This window comes from Cetorhinus maximus, chromosome 15 (genome assembly GCF_964194155.1).
Source record: "Cetorhinus maximus chromosome 15, sCetMax3.hap1.1, whole genome shotgun sequence".
Taxonomy (NCBI): domain Eukaryota; kingdom Metazoa; phylum Chordata; class Chondrichthyes; order Lamniformes; family Cetorhinidae; genus Cetorhinus; species Cetorhinus maximus.
The window spans coordinates 36,152,868-36,175,212 of NC_135893.1; the positions used below are offsets into that span (position 1 = coordinate 36,152,868).

A 22,345-nucleotide genomic window follows, 5' to 3' on the forward strand; every position below is an offset into this window, starting at 1 on the left:
AGGGTCAAAGGAATATAAGAATATGTTGATGGAGTTAGATGAAAAAAAGTTGGGGATGGAGGTGGTGGCAGGGGCTGCTTGTGTGAACCATAAACACTAGCTCAGGCTTTTGAGCCAAATGGCCTGTTTTCAGTACTGTAAATACCATGTAACTTAATAAGAAAGGATTACGTGAGAAAGGCCCTTCAGTTTGTTTGACCTCATCCTCCTGAATACCAATCCGACCAGGGTTATCTTTTAACATCCAGAGTTTTGTTATTTCTATAAATGAGTAGCGATCTTTTAGATTTAGGTGAAATTCTGAAAGTGAAAATCTAATATCAGTTTAAGATGGGAATCCATCTGAAGTCATTGGAGTCACTGACATCAGGGATTCGTTGCTCCTGCAAGGAGTTTTACAACCCAACAATTATCAACCCTAGTCACATACACTATCAGGGAATAAGTCTGATAAATTCTGTTGTGCATTTTACTTGTTACTGGTCAACTTCAAGGTGCATCGATTTTTATTAAGTAGCAGGTAGGACTGTCTTCAGGCTTCATCAGTGCACTATACACAATATTAGACATCTTGGGGATTTAATTGGGCTAAACAGGATTATTGTAATAACATATCACAATTAATCTGACGCACCTAACAAGTTATAGCATTGCACTCAAGCTGCTGCTACCGTTTGAATACTACACAGAATGATTCCAGTACAAAAGGAGACAATTCAGCCCACTGAGTTCTGTGCCAGCACTCGAAGAGCAATTTAGCTCATCCCACTACCTTGCCCTTTTCCTGTAGCCCTGCCAACTCTCTCTCTTCAGGTGCTTAGCCAATTCCCTTTAGAAATCCATGATTGAATCTGCCTCTACAATATTCTGAGACAACACATTCCAGATCCTAACTATTCGTTGTCTAAAAAAGCTTTTCCTCATATTACGGATCGTTCTTTGCCAATTATCTTAAATTGCTGTCCTTTGGTTCTCGACCCTTCCACCAATGGGAACAATTTCTCTTTATCTACTCTGACTAGACTCTGTTGGATGTGAACACCTCTATCAAATCTCCTCTCAATCTCTGTTCTCTGAGGAGAACAACTTCTCCAATCTATTTAAATAATTGAAGTCCCAAATCTCTGGAACCATTCTCGTAAATCCTTTCAGTACCCTATTTAATGCCTTCACATCCCTTTTAAAGTGCAGTGCCCAAAATTGGATACGATATTCCAGCTGAGGCTGAGCCAGTGTTTGATAAAGGTTTATCATAACTTCCCTGCTTCTATTCTCTATGCCTTGATTTATAAAGCCCAGGATCCCACATGCATTTTTAACCACTTTCTCAGCATGTCCTGCCACCTTCAACAATTTGTGCACATGCACACCAAGGTATCTCTGTTCCTGGACCCCCTTTACATTTGTACCCTTCAGTTTATACTGCCTCTCAATTCACTGAAGCTGGCACCCCCACCATCCCATTTAAGCATTTTCACTCTCAGTTGATCCTTATTCCAACATATCCCTAACATACTGTAAAAAAAGAAAGCAACCTGTTAAAAATTTAAAAATAAAGTTGCCAACACATTATGCATGGCTCTTTTGATGAATTTCTGTTAAATATTTCACATTTGCCACTAAAAATAAATGAACAGATACATGTGTGCTATACAGCATTTGAGTCAATCCAACTTAACAATCAAAACTGCACCACAAACAAAACTCTCTCTCACATTCTCAAATGGGATCTTCAGCAACTGAAACACAACTTTTATTTGGGTCCGGTTAAAAATAATGCAGCTTTTATAAAATTCTATGGTAGATAGGATGCTCGAGACAAAGATTGCAGACAATGGCTTAGCGCACTTGGAAATAGTGGCAGGTGAGAACAAATCAGCATGTTGCTGTATTACAGAATGTTAACTAGCCTGTTACTATTTGTGATCCACGCCCAAGATACTAATCTCAGCTAGAGTCATTACCTTTGTGTGAAGAAAGGTGGCACTGCCCATAGATAAGGCTCTATCCTGTGGTGATGGGGAAAAACAAGCGTGCACATTGACTTGGGTGACACAGCACACTTTCCAGCAGACAGCACAAGAGCTGCATTGATTGAGAACCTAGAATGAGATTGTTTTCCCCAGGAATGGTATTTGGTGAACATAAGAACATAACACAAGAACATAAGAAATAGGAGCAGCAGTAGACCATACAGCTTGTCGAGCCTGCTCTGCCTTTCAATACAATCATGGCTTATCTTTGGCTTCAACTCCATTTTCTCGCCTACTTTCCATATCCCTTGGATCCCCGAGACACCAAAAATCTGTGGATCTCAGTCATAATATATTCAACGATGGAGCATTCGCAACCCTCTGGGGTAGAGAATTCCAAACGTTCACAACCTTTTGAGTGAAGAAATTTCTTCTCGTCTAAGTTCTAAATGTTCAGCCCCTTAACCTGAGACTCTGTTGTGTTTCAGTTGCTGAAGATCCCATTTGAGAATGTGAGACTCTGTACCTGTGTCCTAGATTCCCCAACCTGGGGAAATAATCTCTCAGTGTCTACCCTATCAAATCCCTTCAGAATCTTGTATGTTTCAATAAGAAAACCTCTTATTCTTCTAAACTCCACTGAATAGTGGAGCCCAGTTTACTCAGTCTCACCACAGGACAATCCTCTCCCAAGAACCAAGTTAGTAAACAAACTGCCTCCAATTCAAGTGCATCCTTCCTTAAACATGGAAATCAAAACTGCACACAGTATTCCAGGTGTGTTCTCACCAAAGTCCTGTAGATTTGTAGCAAGATTTTTGTAATAAAGAAAAATACCCTTTGACAAGGCGAGGTGAGGGGGATAGGCAGGCGAGGTGAGGGGGTAGGCAGGTGGGGTGAGGGGGGTAAGCGGGCGAGGTGAGGGTGTTAGGTGGATGAGGTGAGGCTCGTAGGCAGGCGAGGTGAGGCGAGTCAGTTGAGTGGATAGGGTGCGTGAGTGGGTAGGTGGGTCGGGGGGCAGTCAGGAAGGTTGTCAGGTCTGGCCGGGGGTTAGTGGGGTAGTCGGGGTACAAGGGATGACCAGAAATCAAGGGCACAGTTGAAGAGGGTCGAGGGGACAAGTCAAGTATGCCAGTTATGTCGTTACCCAGGAGTTAAGACTAAGATTTATCTGTCTCATATTTCCTGGGTAACTATCCATGTAAGTGTCGGAGCTGTCCGAAGTCTCTGACTCTAACACAGAGTTGGAGACTTATTCGGAGGGTCCCAGGGAACTGTCTGTCTGAAGTTTAAACTTCCCAGGCAATTCCCATGGGTCACTGTGTTGGCACTTCTGCACAGTCCCAAAGTACATTTTGGGGGCATGTCTGGTCACTAATGATCTGGAGACCAGAAGATTTGACCATACTTTTTTAAGTTTGACATTCAATCAGCATGCCTTGGGAAAGCAGTAAAGTGCTGATTAAAGAGATGCTTGTTTATGAGTCTTTTAAAATTAAATCTGAACTTACCAAGCTGAAAAACCAAAACAAAATGAAGGTGGACAACTTTCTGGATGGTGCAAATCATGGTTTAAACAAAGACTGCAGAATACAATTTGGTATTGTGTCTTTAAAAAAAACTTCATAGGATGGTGTGACTTGTGAATACAGTAAACAAACTACATCCCCAGAAAAAAAGTATAAAAGATTTAACACATTGGAGAACTGTAATCCAGTTGAAGGAAGACCCCCCTCCCAGTAGTTGCCAAATAGAGGTCCGAGAGAGAGAGAAAGGGCGAGGGCGAGAGCGGGCGAGGGAGACGGGGCGAGAGCAGGTGAGAGGCGGGCAAGAGAGGGAACGAGAGCTCGACTGATCATTGAGAGAAGAATCTACAACCACAGGAGCCAACCGGGTGACTGTATGACCACAGTTAATAGCATATTTGAGCTAGATATTGCGGAAGTGTTTACTTGGTGGAAGTAAAGTAGCATATTTGAGCATCCTGACACTTGATATCAGTGAGGAGATGATTTTGTTGGGAGCAATGTAATAAAGCAGCTGCTGTTCTTTATTATTTTTTCTCAACCTGTTAAATCTGTCATTTATTTTCTGTAACCATTTTAAATCTGTGCCCATGTTAAATCTGTAAACGTGGGTACAAATAAACTAACCCCATTAAGTATAACATTTTGAATCAATTTGTTCTCTTATAACTCACAGGCCAAAACAACTATAAGTGCGGTGTTTTATAAAAGTTAAAAGCTCATATGCTGCTTTATTCTTGTACTCCAATCCCCTTGCAATAAAGCCCATTGTGCCATTTGCTTTCCTAATTGCTTGCTGCACCTGTATGCTAACTTTGTGTTCTTTGTATGAGTGCGCCCAAGTCCCACTTATTTTACAAATTTGACACCTTTTAGAAATATTCTGCTTTTCCATTCTTAAGATCAAAGTGAATAACATCACACTTCTCCACATTATACTCCAACTGCCACCTTTTTGCCCAACTCACTTCACCTGCCTATATATCTTTGCAACCTCGGTGTCCTCCTCACAGCTTACATTCGTACCTACCTTTGTATCGACAACAAACTTAGATATATTACTCCCGGTCTCTTTGTCTAAGCCATTAATATAGACTGCAAACAACTGAAGCCCCAAAACTGATCCTCGTGGCATTCCACTAGTCACAGCCTGCCAACTGAAAATGCCCCATTTATCCCTACTCTGCTTCTTGTCCATTAACCAACTCACTATCCATGCTAATATATTTCCCCAACTGTGTGAGCCCTTGTCTTGCATATTAGTCTTTCAAGGCACCTTATCAAATGCCTCCTGGAAATCCAAGTATCTTACATCCACTGGTTCCCCTTTATTTACCCTACTAGGTACATTTTCAAAAAAACTCATCACACAGAATTTCCCTCACATAAAACCATGTTGACTTGTACTAATCATACTATGCTTTTTTAAGCGTATAGTTAAGACTTACTTAATAATAGATTCTAGAACTTCCCTGATGACTGATGTCAGGCTAAATGGCCTGCAGTTCCCTGTTTTCTCTCTCCCTCCCTTCTTGAATAGCTATGTTACATATGCTGATTTCAATCTGCTGGGATAGTTCCAGAATCTAAGGAATTTTGGAAAATCATAACAAGTGCATTTGCTTTCTCTGCAACTATTTCTTTTAGAACCCAAGGATATATAGAATAATTGAATGGTTAACAGCACAGGACGCCACCATTTGGCCTACTATGTCTGTGCTGGCTCTCTGAAGGAACAATTCACCTCGTGCCACTTCCCCCTTTCTCCCCATAGGACAGTTTTTTTTTCTTTTCCAGATATTGACTAATGTAGGCCATCAGGTCCTGAGGATTTGTCAGATTTTAGTCCCTCATGCTTTTCCAGCACTTCTGCTCTGCTGATAGTAATTACCTTAATTTTCTAACTCTTATTAACCCCTAGGTTACCCTCTATTTCAGGTATGTAACCTATGTCTACTGCTGTGAAGATAGACACAAAATATTTGTTCAATGTCTCTGCCATTTCCCATGATAATTTTGCCTGTCTTTGCTTTTAAGAGACTATTTTTAGCTACTCTTTTCATTTCTGTCAGGAAAGCATAATTTTCATAATATTTTTCTGGTTTATTGTGAAGTAGGTTTATGGGGGTAAGTATAGTTGGGTCTGTGTGTGATTTAATTACATTTGTAGTCAAGTAGACTGCAGGTTTAAATCATCAAAAGAAGCTAAATGCTTGACATGCTAATGAGTAAACATGGATGCTGGCTTAGCATGTAAGGTGTGAAGGGAATTTGCATTGTTAGATAAATGAAGGAATATTTGGATTTCAAAGGGATTTTAGTCTGTTTACAACTAGGCAGACAAGCAAGGCTAACAAATGTGTTAATTCTTCCTAAAGCTTACTGATAATATATAGTGACAACATGAAAGTTTTTATATTATGAGGGAGAAACAGTTTCAAAACCGTGTGGAACAACAGAAGAGAGAAACAAATATAAAGGAGAATGAAAGGCTGTGTATCAGGGGAAGGCCGTGTAAGATCTAATAGAAGTTTGTGAAATAGCCTTAATGAAGCCTCCAGCATTTGTGCTTAAGTCTGCTGTCTACCGAAACTGAAGCTGGAGAAAAACCATTTGGAATACCATTGTCCAAGATATTGTGCTAACTTGCTCTGTTTTAAATCTAAAATTTATTTTGGACCGTTGCCTTCAAGGGAGTGTAACTGGTGATCAGGTTAATTAGGAATTTTAGGAATTATTATAGTAGTAATTGTAGTCTTATGTTTGTGCTTGAAAACTTTTATTTTTTTAATAACTATTTTAATTTAGTTTTTAAAATCTCTAAAGGTCTTGGTGGACTTATTACTTCTGAATTTAGTGCACGCATCTTGTATTAAACACAAATTGCAAAACTGTTGTGATAGCGTAACCAAGTTTCTCTTGTAGATTTGGTCCGCCTGCCTGGCGCACGTCACCTGCCACATCATAACATTACATACTTGTAAAAGTTCTTACAATCTGTTTTTATATTCTGGGCTAGTTTACTCTCATTTGCTATTTTTTCCCCTTTTTATCAAACTTTTTGTGGCCCTTTTCTGGTTTCCAAAGTATTCCCAATCTTCAGACTTATCACTATTCTTATCTAATACTATCCTTAACCTCCTTAAGTCAAGGATTGTTTTTATTATTCATTCATAGGATGTGGCTGTCACTGGCTAGGCCACACTTATTGCCCATCCCTAACTGCCCTTGAGGTGGTGGTGGTGAGTTGCCTCATTGAACCACTGCAGTCCATGTGGTATAGGTACACCCACAGTGCTGTTCGGGAGGGAGTTCAGGATTTGACCCAGCGACAGTGAAGGAACGCCGATACATTTCCAAGTAAGGATGGTGAGTGGCTTGGAGGGGAGCTTCCAGGTGGTGATGTTCCCATGTGTCTGCTGCCCTTGTACTTCTAGATGGTAGTGTTCGTGGGTTTGGAAGGTGCTGTTTAAGGAGCCTTGGTGAGTTTCTGCAATGCAACTTGTAGATGCTGCTACTGTGCATCGGTGGTGGAGGGAGTGAATGTTTCTGGATGGGGAGCCAATCAAGCGGTTTGCTTTGTCCTGGATGGTGTCAAGCTTCTTGAGTGTTGTTGGAGCTGCACTATTCCAGGCAAGGGGAGAGTATTCCACCATACTCCTGACTTGTGCCTTGTAGATGGTGGACAGACTTTGGAGTCAGGTGAGTTACTCGCTGCAGGATTCCTAACCTCTGATCTGCTCTTGTAGCCACAGTAGCTGAGTTTTTGATTTTCAATGGAATATATGAATTGTTTCTTTAAATGTTTCCCATTGTTTATTTACGTCTATCTTTTAGTCTATTTACCCAATCAACCTTACCCAGCTTTCCTTCATTCCTATGTAATCAGCTCTATTCAAGCTTAAGGTTCTTGCTTGGGACTCGAATATGTCACTCTCAAACTTATAGAATTCAGTTGTATTATGATCGCTATTTCCCAATGGATCTTTTACTATAACATTACTAATTAATCCTGCCTCATTACATAATGCCAGATTTAAAATAGCTTTATCCTTCACTGGTTCCACAATGTATTGCTCCAGGAAACTGTCATGAAAGCATTCAACAAACAAATCTTCCAGACTACCTTTGCCAATTTGTTTGGTCCAGTCTATAAGATTAAAGTCACCCACAATTATTAAACTGCCTTTGTTACATGCTCCAATAATTTCTTGCTTAATGCTCTGTTGAACTGTTAGGGGCCAATGAACTACTACCACCAACATTTTCTGACCCTTGCTATTCCTAATCTCCACCATTTCTGGATTCTACTTCCTGACCTTCTGAGCTGAAATCCTTCCTCATTCGTGTCCTTACGTCATCCCTTATTATCAGAGCTATACCTCCTCTTTTTCCATTCTGTTTGTTTTTTCAAAGTGTTGTGTACCCTCGAACATTAATTTCCTAAACTTGGTCATTTTGTAACTGTGTCTGTGTAATGGTGATTAGATCTAAACCATTTATCTCTATTTGTGCTGCTAGTTCATCTATCGTATTGTGGGTAAAGAACCTTTAATTTTATTTCTTTACTAATAATCCCTGCATGGACTTTACTGGCAGATGCACTGTTACAGTTAGACTCTCTGTCCCTTCCTGTCCCACTCTGCTTTTCTTTACCCACATCATTATATCGTTCTTTTGCCAAACTTTTCTCTTTGGATTTCTAATTTTCCCTTCACTCGATTGCCCTCAGCTGCTCCCTCACACCACACCCCCTCCCAACACCCGATTACTTTAAAGCCCTCTCCAAAGTCCTAGTTATATGATTTCCTCAGGACACTGGTCCGAGCCCAGTTTAAGTTCAGCCTAAACAAAAACAGAATTACCTGGAAAAACTCAGCATGTCTGGCAGCATTGGCAGAGAAGAATAAAGTTGACGTTTCGAGTCCTCATGACCCTTCAACAGAACTGAATAAAATTAGGAGAGGGGTGAAATATAAGCTGGTTTAAGGTTTCGGGGGTGGGGGGGGGGAAGGGGTGGGGTGGGGGGGGGTGCATGGCTGGTTGTAGGAACAAGCAAGCAGTGATAGGAGCAGATAATCAAAAGATGTCACAGACAAAAGAACAAAGAGGTATTGAAGGTGGTGATATTATCTAAACGAATGTGCTAATTAAGAATGGATGGCAGGACACACAAGGTACAGCTCTAGTGGGGGTGGGGTGAATTAAGACTAACAGGGCATAAAAGGTATAAATTTAAAAATAATGGAAATAGGTGGGAAAAGAAAAATCTATATAAATTATTGGAAAAAACAAAAGGGAGGGGGAAGAAACGGAAAGGGGGTGGGGATGGAGGAGGGAGTTTAAGATCTAAAGTTGTTGAATTCAATATTCAGTCCGGAAGGCTGTAAAGTGCCTAGTCGGAAGATGAGGTGCTGTTCCTCCAGTTTGCGTTGAGCTTCACTGGAACAATGCAGCAAGCCAAGGACAGACATGTGGGCAAGAGAGCAGGGTGGAGTGTTAAAATGGCAAGCGACAGGGAGGTTTGGGTCATTCTTGCAGACAGACCGCAGGTGTTCTGCAAAGCGGTCGCCCAGTTTGCGTTTGGTCTCTCCAATGTAGAGGAGACCGCATTGGGAGCAACGAATGCAGTAGACTAAGTTGGGGGAAATGCAAGTGAAATGCTGCTTCACTTGAAAGGAGTGTTTGGGCCCTTGGACGATGAGGAGAGAGGAAGTGAAGGGGCAGGTGTTGCATCTTTTGCGTATGCATGGGGAGGTGCCGTAGGTGGGGGTTGAGGAGTGGACCAGGGTGTCCCGGGGAGAATGATCCCTATGGAATGCCGCCGGGGGGGTGAAGGGAAGATGTGTTTGGTGGTGGCATCATGCTGGAGTTGACGGAAATGGCGGAGGATGATCCTTTGAATGCGGAGGCTGGTGGGGTGATAAGTGAGGACAAGGGGGACCCTATCATGTTTCTGGGAGGGAGGAGAAGGCGTGAGGGCGGATGCGCGGGAGATGGGCCGGACACGGTTGAGGGCCCTGTCAACGACCGTGGGTGGAAAACCTCGGTTATGTGCCCTGTTAGTCTTATTTCACCCCACCCCGCTAGAGCTGTACCTTGTGTGTCCTGCCATCCATTCTTAATTAGCACATTCTCTTAGATAATATCACCACCTTCAACACCTCTTTGTTCTTTTGTCTGTGACATCTTTTGATTATCTGCTCTTATCACTGCTTGCTTGTCCCTACAACCACCCACCCCCCCCAACCACCTTAAACCAGCTTATATTTCACCCCTCTCCTAATTTTATTCAGTTCTGTTGAAGGTTCATGAGGACTCGAAACGTCAACTTTATTCTTCTCCGCCGATGCTGCCAGACCTGCTGAGTTTTTCCAGGTAATTCTGTTTTTGTTTTGGATTTCCAGCATCTGCAGTTTTTTTGTTTTTATTTAAGTTCAGCCTATCCCAACAGAACAGCTCCCTATTTCCTGGGTACTGGCATTAGTGCCCCATAAATTTAAACCCCTGCTTCCCACACCAATCTTTGAGCCACATGTATGAGGAAAGAGGAGAAGAAATAAATAAGGAAAAACAATCAGCACCAAAACCATTGTCCTCAGTAAACACCCAAGAGCCCATAAAGGGAAAACATTGCAGGTGCTGAAAATCTGAAATAAACACAGAAAATGCCAGAAGCATTCAACAGGTCAATGAGCATCTGACCTGAAACATTAATGCTTTCTCTTCCATAGATGCTGGTTGGCTTATTGAGTATTTCCAGTATTTTTTATTAGCCTGTATATAACATTATTCTGCATGCTGTAATCTGAAGGAAATGATACATTTCCAATATATTTTGCTGTCTGTCAAGTTGACAAAGTCTGTCGCTCATTGATAATCATCACTCTTTATATCTGTCCCATTGTATAAAGCTGTATTGAGCAAATAGCTAAAAATCTGCATATGTGTCAGTACAACTGATTGCAATCATTACAGCTCAAAGTCCAACTACACAGTTCTTGTTGTAGACCAATCAAGACAGTATTTCAAATTCTAAGATCCTTTGGTTAGAAGAGTGCACAGTTCTCAACCGATCTGCCATATCCATAAATACCTATCTTGCCCCGGCAGTAAGCAAGACCCACTTTTTCATGAGCTCCTGAAATACTGACCGAGCAACCTGGGCACAATAGTGTTACGAAATTAGCCCTCCACAAAAAATGATTCAGTGTCAATTTTCCAGTTACCAAAACATAGTATTCTTGGGGTGCAATTTCAGCACATCATTTTTCTTTTGCCTTAGCTCTCTTGTTAGCTGATTGGAGGCCAATTCAGAAAAGGGAAAGGGTCTGAGCATGTCTTGTAAGTGGGCTTTCAACTGGCCTACACTAGAGTGAGGCCAAGGAAACAAACATGGGAATTATGTACAAATTGGTCAGCTTGTCATTGCTGTCCTGGAAAGCAAAATACTGCAGATATTAGGAATCTGAAATAAAAGCAGATAATGCTGAAAACACTCAGGTCAGGCAGCAAGGGTGAAAAGAGGGGAAGTATGGTAGACATTTCAGGTGGATGACCTTTGGTCAGCAACACACATGTTGTCTGACCTGCTAAACGGTTTCAGCATTTTCTGATTTTATTCTTCTCATGAAGTTTAGATTACAAAGCCAGTTTAATATGCAGCACCAAGTGCCAGCTGCAGAATAAAATAAACCATAAATAAAATAAAAATAACCTTGAAGATTGAGTGAGCAACAATGCTGGCACATTGTACAGGCGATTTACCAAGGAAAAATGCAAAGATTGCCTTCATTAGCTTCAACGGCACTCACCTAGGTAGTGTCCTACGTGCCTCTGAATCAGAGGGAGGGGTAGACTGCTGTAGTACAGAGAATCTATTCAAACTTGTCGTCCGTGGCGATTCTGAAATTAAATATTGAGCTTTATGCTATCCAGACTTAACATGATGGCTTTCAAGAATTAACTTGCATTTACATATCACTTTAATGCATAGTCAGGATGTTCCAAAGTGCTTCACATCCAGCAAAGTCACTTATGTAAGCAAGCACAGCAGCTAATTTTAACATCAAAATCCCAAACGTCAAACAAGATGAATGAGCAGTTGATCAGTCCCTTTTTGATAGGATCGGTTGAGGCGAAAATGTTGACTGGGGCACTTGGAAAATTTTAAGTTTTCCTTCCAATTGGCCATGGGATCTTGTATGCTTACTTTTAACATTTAAACAGAAAGAAGCCACCTTCAGCCACGCAGCACTCTTTCAGTATGTCACTGTACTATCAGTCTAGAATGCATTTTCAATGACTAGAATCGGCTTGGAGGAGTTGGCTGCAACGAAATACAGGAAGGCAAACGGGTTTGTAGAGTGAGCAGATAAATGGCAAATGAAATTCATTATGAAGAAGTGTGAGAAGGTTCATTTTGATAGGAAAAATAAAGAGGTCACTAATTTCTTGGAAGGTAAGAAATTAAATGGGGTAGAGCAGAGATCTGTGAATATAGACAGAGAAAAATTCAATTTCTACCATCTTTATCGTTTTAGCAAACCAATTTCTTGCAATTTAATTCGTGTGAACAGGTTTGAGAATTTGAAACAAAAAATAATTTTTTTCCCCAAAAAGGTCATCGTTGATACGGTCTGTGATTTATGATCCTTCTTATTGAAAAATTAACTTCAGTAAACCTGCAACCTTGTTAGCCAGATTTGGGTATTTTCAAAACACAATGAGATGATTAGCCATAAGATTATTTTCCAGTCAGTGAAAAAGCAAACAGGAAATGAACGTTTCACTCAAGGCGGAGAAGAGACCCCAGATGCAGGCCTGGGTTAAGGCTGCTTGCCTTTCAGTTAAATGAGGGTGATTTGTCTTTAAATTAAAATTAAAAATACAAAGTACTGAAAAAAACTCAGCAGGTCTGGCAGTAACTGTGGAGAGAGAAACAGAGTTAACGTAGAGTCCAGTATGACTCTTCTTCAGAACTGAGGAGAAGAAGAACTGTGATGGGTTTTATGTTATTGTAAAAAGGGCAGGCTCAGCTAGAACAAAAGAGGAGGTCAGGGACAGGTTAGAGGGCAGGAGAGATTAAATGACAAGGAAGTTATGGAACAAAAGGCAAAGGGAGTGGTGTGGTTGCATTAAAGAAACAAAGCATTGGTCTAATTAAGTGTTACGGTCAGAATAAAAGACTGCTCTGTCTGAAAGCAAATACACAAAAGCATCATACAAACTTCCACTTGGCAAAAAACGAATCAAAATGGAGGACAGAGTTCTTTATCTGAAGTTGTTGAACTCAATGTTGAGATCAGAAGGCTGTAAAGTGCCGAATCAGATGATGAGGTGCTGTTCCTCCAACTTACATAGAACTTCACTGGAACACTGCAGCAGGCCGAGGCCAGAAATGTAAGCATGACAGCAAGATAGTAAATTACATTAGCAAGAAATCGGAAGTTGGGGTCATGCTTGCGGACTGAGCAGAGCTGTCCCGCAAAGCAGTCAACTATGTTTGGTATTTCCAATGTTTTAGATTAATTCACAGGATGTAGGCATCGTTGGGTAGGTCAGCATTCATTGCCCATCTCTAATTGCCCTTGAAAAGGTAGCGATGAGCTACCTTCTTGAACCACTGCAGTCCATGAGATGGAAGTGCACCCACAGTGCTGTTAGGAAGGGGGTTCCAGGATTTTAACCCAACGACAATGAAGGAAAGGCAACATATTTCCAAGTCAGGATGGTGAGTGGCTTGGAGGGGAACTTCCAGGTGGTGGTGTTCCCATGTCTCTGTTGCCCTCATCCTTCCAGATGATAGTGGTCGTGGTTTTAGAAGGTGCTGTCTAAGGAGGATTGGCGAGTTCATGCAGTGCATCTTGTAGATGGTGCACACTGCTGCACTGTGTGTCGGCGGTGGAGGGAGTGAATGTTTGTGGATAGGATGCCAATCAAGCAGGCTGCTTTGCCCTGGATGGTGCCGAGATCTTGAGTGCTTTTGGAGCTACACTCATCCGGCCAAGTAGGGAGTATTCTATCACACTCTTGGCTTTTGCCTTGTAGATGATGGACAGGCTTTAGGGAGTCATGACGCGAGTTACTCTGACCTACTCTAGTAGCCACAGTAGTTATATGGCTAGTTCAGTTTCTGATCAATGGTAAGCCCCAGGATATTGATAGTGTTGATGTTAACAATTATGGTAATGCCATTGAAAGTCAAGGGGCGATGGTTAGATTCTCTTTTGATGGAGATGGTCATTGCCTGGCAATTGTGTGGCACGGATGTTACTTGCCACATGTCAGCCCAAACCTGGATATTGTCCAGATTTTGCTGCATTTGGACATGGACTTCTTCAGTATCTTGAGTCGTCGCGAATGGTGCTGAACACTGTGCGATCAACAATGGACATCTCCACTTCTGACCTTATGATGGAAGGAAAGTCATTGATGACGCAGCTGAAGATGGTTGGGCTGAGGACACTACCTTCAGGAACTCCTGCAGTGAAGTCCTGGAGCTGAGATGATTGACCTCGAACAACCACAACCATTTTCCTTTGTGCTAGGTATGACTCAAACCAGTGGAGAGTTTTCCCCCGATTCCTATTGACTCCAGTTTTGCTTGGGCTCCTTGATGCCACACTTGGTTAAATGCTGCCTTCATGTCAAGGGAGTCACTCTCACCTCACCTCTGGATTCAGCTCTTTTGTTCCTGTTTGAACCAAGGCTGTAAAGTGGTCAGGAACTAAGTGGCCCTGGTGGAACCCAAACTGAGCGTCAGTGAGCAGTTTATTGACATGTGTAGGAGAAACCGCTTTGTGAGCGGCGACTATAGTATACTAAATTCAAAGTACAAGTAAAATGTTTCACCCAGTGTTTGGGGCCTCGGAGAGTGAGGAGAGAGGAGGGAAAAGGTTAGGTGGTACACCTCCTGCAATTGCATATGAAGGTGCTGTAGGAAGGGGACAAGTTGTTGGGGGTGATAGATGAGTGGACTTTAAACCACTACTAAAATAATAGTAGTCTGTACAGAATTTTTTCCTTTTTAATTTGATTTTCCAGAGTTTGAAAGATCCAGTTGTAAACAATTTTTAATCAGCACCGTAATTATGGGACTGGAGAGGTATGTAAGAAAAGTATAACCTTGGTCTTCAAAGACAGGTTTACAAGTAAAAGTAAAAGATAAGATAAGGAAATGAGCACCATTTTACTTACCAGATTCATTAGTTTTTACTCCTCCACTGCTGCCCTTGCCCCAGCTGCCTAATCGACATCCTGGACCCAACTGAATTTTATCATCAGTGGCAGGCTAAGAGACAGAATAAAGCAAAAGAACACTTTCAGAATTTTGTGAAGCACGACCCTGTTCGTGGTAATGCTGAATAGGCCAAAACACTTGCATGTTTCTCACTTCTCCTTTCTCTGCATACTTTTAAGACACAATTTCTAAACCTATGCACTGTTTCACCACTTCTATGGAATCAGTTTCCACCAGCTGCCGCGAGCTCAATGGCTGTGATTCTGCTACTCACATCGAACCAAGAGGGTTGCTCCTTCAACAATTAAATTTCCACTGTCCTACTGCTTAGTGGACTGACTTGGTGCAATACTGAGCCATTTGGCCCATGAAGGACTCGGGTTCAAACATTGGTTTAGTGCTAAGTTAGCTATCAACTGAAATAGCAGTAGGTGTGCTACTATTGCCCAGTGAGATGTAAAATGAAAGTCTCAGTTCCTGCTCCCAGGTAGACACTTATGGGCAGGTTGGAGCTTGGCTGTAATGTCTTTTTGACACTCCTCTAGGCACTTAACATCCTTGCAACTACATGCTTGCAAGTGTCAACATTTAGAAGAAAATTGGAAGGGGACAAAAATTCATCCTGACGGTGCAGCTATGGTTCCATTAATTCAAACTTCATAACGTGAACCACATGTTAATTAATATATCCCATAACAGAAACCGCCCATTAATTAACAGATCCCTTAACAGGAACAGCAGCTAATTAGGCCCCATAAGAAGAGCAGCCTCAGAGTTAACATGGGCTTAATCCATGGGCCCAAATGTATTAGTAGTTACTTACTAAAAATGAGATCCAAGTTGCAAAGTTTTCAAATTTTAAAAACAGATTGTGATGATGTATACAGACTTGGTAAACTCTGGAGCACAAGGGCACTCTGCCTTGATCAACACAAAAACTATCAACTTGCTTATAGCGCAAGATGGCAATTACCTGACATACTTGTCAAGAGATTTAGTTGCATCTGGGACAAGCAAAATTGATTAGTATAAATGATCACCAATGTGTTCTTCAAATTCATTTTGTGCTTTTAGAAAACGATTGCTCATAAGGTAGTAGATTATGTTTTAAAGACATATGGTAGCCAAGGTGGAATGCGAAGGCACAGATAATTTATTTAATTCGGGGATTAAGAGCACAAAACTATAGAACAAACTCACTATTAACAATCTTAAAACAAGGGAAGGGAGGATTCCCTTTCTTCTCAGAGTAAGGGCTAATGGAATAAATTCCCAGCTAAGTCATTCACTGCTGTGTTGATTAAATCCTTCAAAGGAGATTGGTGCATATCTGGTTCGGAAAGGAACCAAAATGTTAGTTAGGACAGTTGAGGAAAGAGAGTGCTGAATGCTTTGTGGTATAATGGTTCCTGGGTTGATGGAGCCAATGGAAATGTTACTCAAAGGGAAGTAACCACTTGAGCATCAGATGTACAGGCAATTTGAAGCTTCAGTTGATATGCCATTGGGAAACAGGAAGGAGCTTACCGATGATTTGCAAAAGGCCCCCGTCTGCACTGTAACATTTCTATGTTTCGGTTTCTGTGTAATTGGGTTTGATGCTTAGCTGAAAATAGCTGTAACTGACCTATGGAAGCACCAGGCATGACAATCCTTCTTGGCATTTTGATCCATTTGCCATGTTATTACATTTAAAAAAAACAAACGTTCAGCTTGCAAACATGTACTACTTTGACCCCTTCTCCAATTCTTCCCCTCCAATGCCTTGCTGAAGTTATCTGCACTCTCAAAAATCTCAATGTGCTGGTGCTTGTCGATATAGGCTTATTTCTCTGTACTACAGCTGTCTGCATCAGCTTTTTCCACCAATGTAGCAGGCAAAATAATGTAAAATCCTGAAGCACCAAACTGGCCCAAGGTGGTCAAGAATGCACCACGCCCTTGTGGTTGATTTCAAATTAATGCCAAATTGTGGCTGATTCCAAATTAATGCCAAAATTAAAATCTGCACCATAATTAATTAGTTAATTAGCCATAAATGTTGAAGAATGGTAAGTTTCTTCACCTTTGGGACCAGGATTGAATCCAGCTCAGACTAATGAAACAAAATTCTCTTGACCCATTGTCTGAAAGGGTAGAATATGAAACTGTTTAAATAGTTTCAACCCAGTTTCCTTGCAACTATGATTTCAAAAGAACAGACAATCTCACTGTTAAGAGGTGTTGTGAATGACTTACATGGAAAAAATTCACACCATTGTTGTAGGGGCACATTCTTCGACGATCCATTTGTTCATGGGATTTGGGCATCACTGGCAAAGTCAACATTTATTGGCCATCTCTAATTGCCCTTGAAACGGAGGTGGTGAGCTGCCATCTTGAGCTGCTGCAGTCCACGTGGTGTAGATACACCCAAAGTGATATTAGGGAGGGAGTTCCAGTACTTGAGCATTTAACTCCTGCTATATTTAATATAAAGCAGTGCTCAATAGTGACAGTGGCAGCAAAAATGTCAATTCTCCAGCACTTTCATTCCTTGTTGGAGTACTACAAAAAGATTCACCATCAAACACAAATTAAATCAACATGGCTGTAGTTGATTTTATTGGACTGACCTGTCAGATTTGGATCAAAACATATTTTTGGCCATGCTACAGTCTCATTTCATTTGTGCATACTTTTCTGGGCATTAACCAGCAAAAGGCATAATGTACTTGCTGTCTCATCCTCTCCCTTTTCCCAACTTATTAAGTAACCCAAGGCATTAAACTATTAATCTTACTCATCCAAATGTCAGAGCAAATTTGGCATACAAGTCTTTCGATCAAAGAGAAGTAATCAGCTGGGTCATCTAATCAGTCTACACATAACACTGGGGAAAAATTAGACAGTCCCCTAAAACAGGGACGGGGATCGCAATGTGCAATTAACCCACGATCATGGTTCCGATGTAGGCAGCATGCAAATTTCATGCAGTCAGTAAAAACATAATGAGCAATTAACCAGAAAGTACTGGTGAGGAGGTCCTGCCTGCTACTGAATGCATGCTCGGCTGTGCGAGGTTAAGACAGGGTATTAACTGGAAAATTGGGCTCAAAAATGGCAATACTCATGTCAAATCTGCATACTTCTGCTGCACGCTCCGTGCCCATGCTATCACCTACTCAAGCTGGTATCCAGCACAGCCAGCACCAGGAGTGTGCACCGTGCTGCGGACGCCATTTTGGAACTAAAACAGCACCTAGAGCGCCAAATAAACAGGCTTTACAACCGAATTTTGTGGCCATTCTGTTTCCATAAGAGTCAGAACGTGGAGTTATAAAGTGGATTTTAAAGCTTCTACAGTTACAATTGTAGAATTTACAATGTTGAAGGAGGCTGTTTACCCTATTGTGATTGTGCAGCTCTTCAACAGGAAATGTTTTTTGCGATCCAACTTTTTATCCTTTTCCCATTTCTTTTCATCATCTTCCTTTTCAAATACTTATCTAATTCCCTCTTTGTGATATAGACACTGCTTCTAACTTTTTGGGTGAAAAAAAAATCCCTTTTTGTTCTCTGATGATAACCTTCAGTTTCTGTCCCATTTAGCTAAGTGGAAACAATCGTTCACTAGTTATTCCCTCAAAACCTTTCGTAATTTAAAAAATCTCAATTTTAAAAACTTTGATTAGATTCCCATTTAAAACCTCTCCAAAGTGGAAAATAGACTCAATTTTCTTCAGTAATTACAACCTCTTATTCCTGGTAATATTCGACAGAATCTTGGGAACACCCTTTCCTTACCTTGAACATCCTTGATATAATGCGGTGCCCAGTATTATACTTAAAACTACAACTGCAGCCTAACCAATATCTTGTACAATTCAACATCACTTCATAACCTCTACAGTCAATACCCATATAAATGAAAGGCAGAATCCTATTTGCCTCTTTTCTGGCCCTTTCTCCCTGTACTCCTAGTGTATGCAGACATGCCTCGACAGCCCTGCTTTTTTACCCCATTAAGAGTCTTGCTATTTAGGCTTCTACTTCATTCCCACCCAGCCCACCACAATGTATTACTTTCTATTTTTCTGCATCTGTTAGTATCCTCCTGTAAACTTCTAGTCTTCCTCATGTTCCCTAACAGAGTGTCATTAGCAAACTTTAATATCATTCACCCTGTGTCCACGTCCAAATAACTTACTTAAATAGTCAATCTTCCATGGCTTTGCACATAGTAAGTTAAGATCAAACGCAAACTTCAGATGAAGCAGGGTTAGAGAGGAGCGGATAATTGGACCAAGGCATGTAGACATAACGTAGTGCTCATTTTAATGATATAAAAAATCCGCCCTTTCGTTTATATATTGCCATCATAGATTCCGATCTCCATATTAAGTGGAAAGTGCCTGTGTCATTGCGTTATGTTGTAATTACACCTCACCCCTGACTGTGATGCGACTGCAGCTCCAGTATAGTTCCAGTAACATTTACACTTAGCAGTTTTCAATTATAAATGTGCATACTGGAAATGAAGTTAAATTGATAGATGTTGTATGAAGATGTATGGTTTTTAATGTATGGATGGGAAAGCAAGGAGGTCTCAGCATAAATCCCTGGGGATCATCCATAACTCTCCAATCCAAAAATAAATTCATCCCCATTCATTATTTTCTGTTGCCTAGCCACCTCTTTTTGACTACATTCTTTGCAATATGATGTGTCTTAATTTTTATACAACACCCTATCAAGCCCTATCAAACGGATTGGACATGTGGTTTGTTTGAACTTCGGTGGAGCCAATTTGTGTCTAAACCTCTTGTGGTGTGCAACAATTGTCAAACTGTAAGGTGATATGCAGTAAACGTATGACTGTTTTATCCTTTATAGTAGACACAGGTAATCAGCACGCACTTAATTTACTGGTTTATCTCAGTTTGCCTGTAAATTGTTACAGCAACAAAATTTCAGGTACTTGCAACAAGAATCATACTTTGGTGATTTTCGGGAATTTGCTGGGGTCTATCGTCCTGCTGCTCTTTGTCACTGGAACAGTGTTCCAAGCTTCTTCTGTGGGTCGCCCACCACCTGCAAGCATCAAGTTACTGTTAAAACATACATTACTTAAGTAATGTGATCACATCCGTTTAATAAAGCTAGTCAATAGGTATGAAGATGTGGATAAAATTAATTACTTTGGTCTTGGGACCAGGAGCCACTATTCTTCTAGAACAAAGCAGCAGGAATCCTTGCTCACATGGTTTGAACAGATGTTATTTGTTTTTGTATTTTATCAAACCATTTTAGATTTTAATCAATTGAACTGACTCCCCAACAGCAAACAAAAAAACAGTTGACTCTGAAAAAAATTATTTCCTGAATAAAAACAGAAAATGCTGGAAATACTCAGCAGGACAACCAGGCGTTATTTTCTGACCTGTGTTTCAATATCCTGCACCTATTCCCAACAAACTAAGATAGTCATGTTTTAAAAAGAATAATTCAGAGGTGTGCAAACAGATATACAAAAGAAGCTAGCATTCAGCTAAACTCCAAAAAGTATGAATAATCAACAGCGCAAGCTATTGTTTCAGTTAACAGTACAAACCACTTACAACTCATTGCAACTTAATGCAAAAAGGCTAGTTCCTACCACCTAAACAGTCAGCCACCTATCTAAAGGGAAGTAGAGGACTCAAGTGGATAGACTCTGTTGAGTAGGCCAAAACATGACGTACAAAAATGAGTCAATATATTCATTATCTCTGGCAGAACGAGAAGTATGACAACTGTAAGATTACATATAAAAATGATCACTTCTGAAAAGGCAGCTCCAGAAGCAGTTGCTTCTTACCTGTTCTTCTTTTGTCTTGTTTGGACAATAGTTGTTGATGAACCTTCAATTGCTGCTGCTGTTCTTCAATCTGTGCTTCTTTATGAATCTGTTCAATGGTCTTTGGCCCCTGTTCGACCCTACGTGACACCCAATTTTTCTGTAAATGAATGCAACACATTCAGTGCGTTTAGAAACCCGGGAACTGACATGATTTGACAACATATTTAGACATTTCCATGGTGTCAATACTGCATTGCTTCAGGTTGGATTTCAAACTTTTTAAAAATATATCTCTTTTCCAATATCACATACGCACCATGTGATAACACGCAATCAAATTTGTTAAATTCTGTAATAGCCCAAAACTAAACACCAAGTGCAACTGCAACACAAAAAACACAATTTGAGTATTCAATAACTATCATAGTGTTCTTTGCTTTTTCATAAATCGCCAGTCACCAACATGTAATTACTCTCTATCCACTTACAGACAACAATGGAATGTTTGAAAGAGACAGAGAGAAAATATTCCCGAAAGCTCGACACATCTCTTCATCTTGACAAGCATAAATATTAAGCCAAAACAAATCTTCATACAGCGACAGGATAATGAATAATTTTTAGTCCAAGATCCAGAATCCATAGTTTCTTCCATGCAAAATTGTACTTTTAGAATTAAAGCACACAGCTACAGCAGATCCTGACACAGAAGACATTTTTAACCCTCTCACAGTTATGGACAGTTAGGGTGGCATACTTCTCAAACAGGTCTGCGCTTGCAGCTTTCCTCAAAAATCTGAGCATTTTGGAGGGGAAGGAAAGAGGAACAACAACAATTTATTGTGTTAACACACAGGCGTGCCTCTTAGCAAGTAATTTGTTCTTTTGGGAGAAATGCCTGCAGCCCTAGCTCAACTGCACCAATACAGGAGTTAAAAAAAACCCTCTTCATTTGTTGAAGTTCACAACATTTTAGATATGGGCAATAAATGCTGGCTCTGCTAGCGATGAAACCAAAGTTTCAGACAGTTCATCAGCAAATAACTGCAATTTAGTGTGCCAGAAGGTACTCTTGTAACATTTAATTAGAAATGTCTGGCCAACTTAAGGTAGCAATATTATAACGAAGTAATTTACCTGTTTCAAATAGCAAAGACACAGAAAAAGAAATGAACTACATACCATTCGCACATCTATCACATCTTGGAGCATAAAACGTATTCTAGATGATGTTTTTCTTTCTTTCACTATCTTTTCCATTTGATTGAAATATTGATCCATGCGAGGCTGAAAGGGACAGTTACACTGTTAAAATTCAGGTTTTTATTATTAGACTTCTTGGAACATTTTCTTATACATTTATAAATCAATAAAGGTTTTGCATTTACACTTTGCATCTATTAAAACAAAATTTGAGGACACCAGGAGTAATGCAAAAGACAAATAGATATAATTTAAAAGAGAAAGCAAATTATCTTTGAGCTTAACAGTGCCCAAAGTTCTTTTCCACAGCAATTTATTCAGGAATTAAATGAATCAACTACAATTGTTATGCTACAAGCAGCATAAATAAACCCCAATGTAGCAGAGGTAGATGGAGCAAAACATGATTCTTGCAAAATGTCTTAGAGAACTGCTGAATATCAAGTCCTTTAACTTGAAGTTACACATCCAGCTATGGTCATCCATTTGAACTGTCACTAAACAATAGCTGTGGATACTAAAGGTGTGTAGTAAATTTAAGGATTTTTCCTGTTTTAAAAGCATCTGGGTGGTACTGTTC

The 22,345-nt window shown here is 40.5% G+C and overlaps 1 protein-coding gene across 27 annotated transcripts in view; it reads right to left on the reverse strand.

Annotated features, from left to right (window-relative positions):
- LOC144690603 (eukaryotic translation initiation factor 4 gamma 3-like) overlaps window positions 1-22,345 on the reverse strand; it is a 347,183-nt gene that overhangs the window by 22,676 nt on the left and 302,162 nt on the right. For all 27 annotated transcript variants that reach the window (XM_078558271.1, XM_078558260.1, XM_078558257.1 and 24 more), the window contains 5 exons: window positions 21,745-21,849; window positions 20,581-20,719; window positions 19,720-19,814; window positions 14,699-14,792; window positions 11,314-11,404 (listed from right to left, as the gene is read on the reverse strand). In XM_078558271.1, the coding sequence (XP_078414397.1) occupies window positions 11,314-11,404; window positions 14,699-14,792; window positions 19,720-19,814; window positions 20,581-20,719; window positions 21,745-21,849 (524 nt within the window). The remainder of the gene's footprint in view (window positions 1-11,313; window positions 11,405-14,698; window positions 14,793-19,719; window positions 19,815-20,580; window positions 20,720-21,744; window positions 21,850-22,345) is intronic.